At 52.6% G+C, this 293-nt stretch overlaps 1 protein-coding gene across 1 annotated transcript in view; it reads left to right on the top strand.

Moving 5' to 3' along the window:
• Positions 1-293, top strand: part of LOC116686198 (set1/Ash2 histone methyltransferase complex subunit ASH2) — a 38,030-nt gene that overhangs the window by 19,327 nt on the left and 18,410 nt on the right. Inside the window, exon 17 of the mRNA XM_032511176.1 lies at positions 186-293. Coding sequence (XP_032367067.1) covers positions 186-293 — 108 coding nt within the window. The remainder of the gene's footprint in view (positions 1-185) is intronic.

Genomic DNA, 293 nt, shown 5'->3' with positions numbered 1-293 from the left:
TGGTCCATCGTGACATCATGTTAGCTGACAGATAACACTTCTTCTCCTTCCTTCTTCTCCTCCTCCTCGCCCAGTCTGTCTTCTAAGAGTTTCATCCCAACGTCCACTGAGCTGTTTGATTGATTACTCTTGTGTCTTCTTCTCCTTCTGCTGCTTCTTCTTCTTCTCCTCCTCCTCTCTCTCAGATGAGCGACATGGGCTGGGGAGCTGTGATCGAGCACACGCTGGCTGACATGCTGTACCACGTGGAGACGGATGTGGACGGACGACGTAGCCCGCCGTGGGAAGGATGA

Source organism: Etheostoma spectabile, unplaced genomic scaffold (assembly GCF_008692095.1).
Source record: "Etheostoma spectabile isolate EspeVRDwgs_2016 unplaced genomic scaffold, UIUC_Espe_1.0 scaffold325, whole genome shotgun sequence".
Taxonomy (NCBI): Eukaryota; Metazoa; Chordata; class Actinopteri; order Perciformes; family Percidae; genus Etheostoma; species Etheostoma spectabile.
Note: the sequence above shows the minus strand (reverse complement) of the source record. Positions and strands in the feature narration are given on the sequence as shown.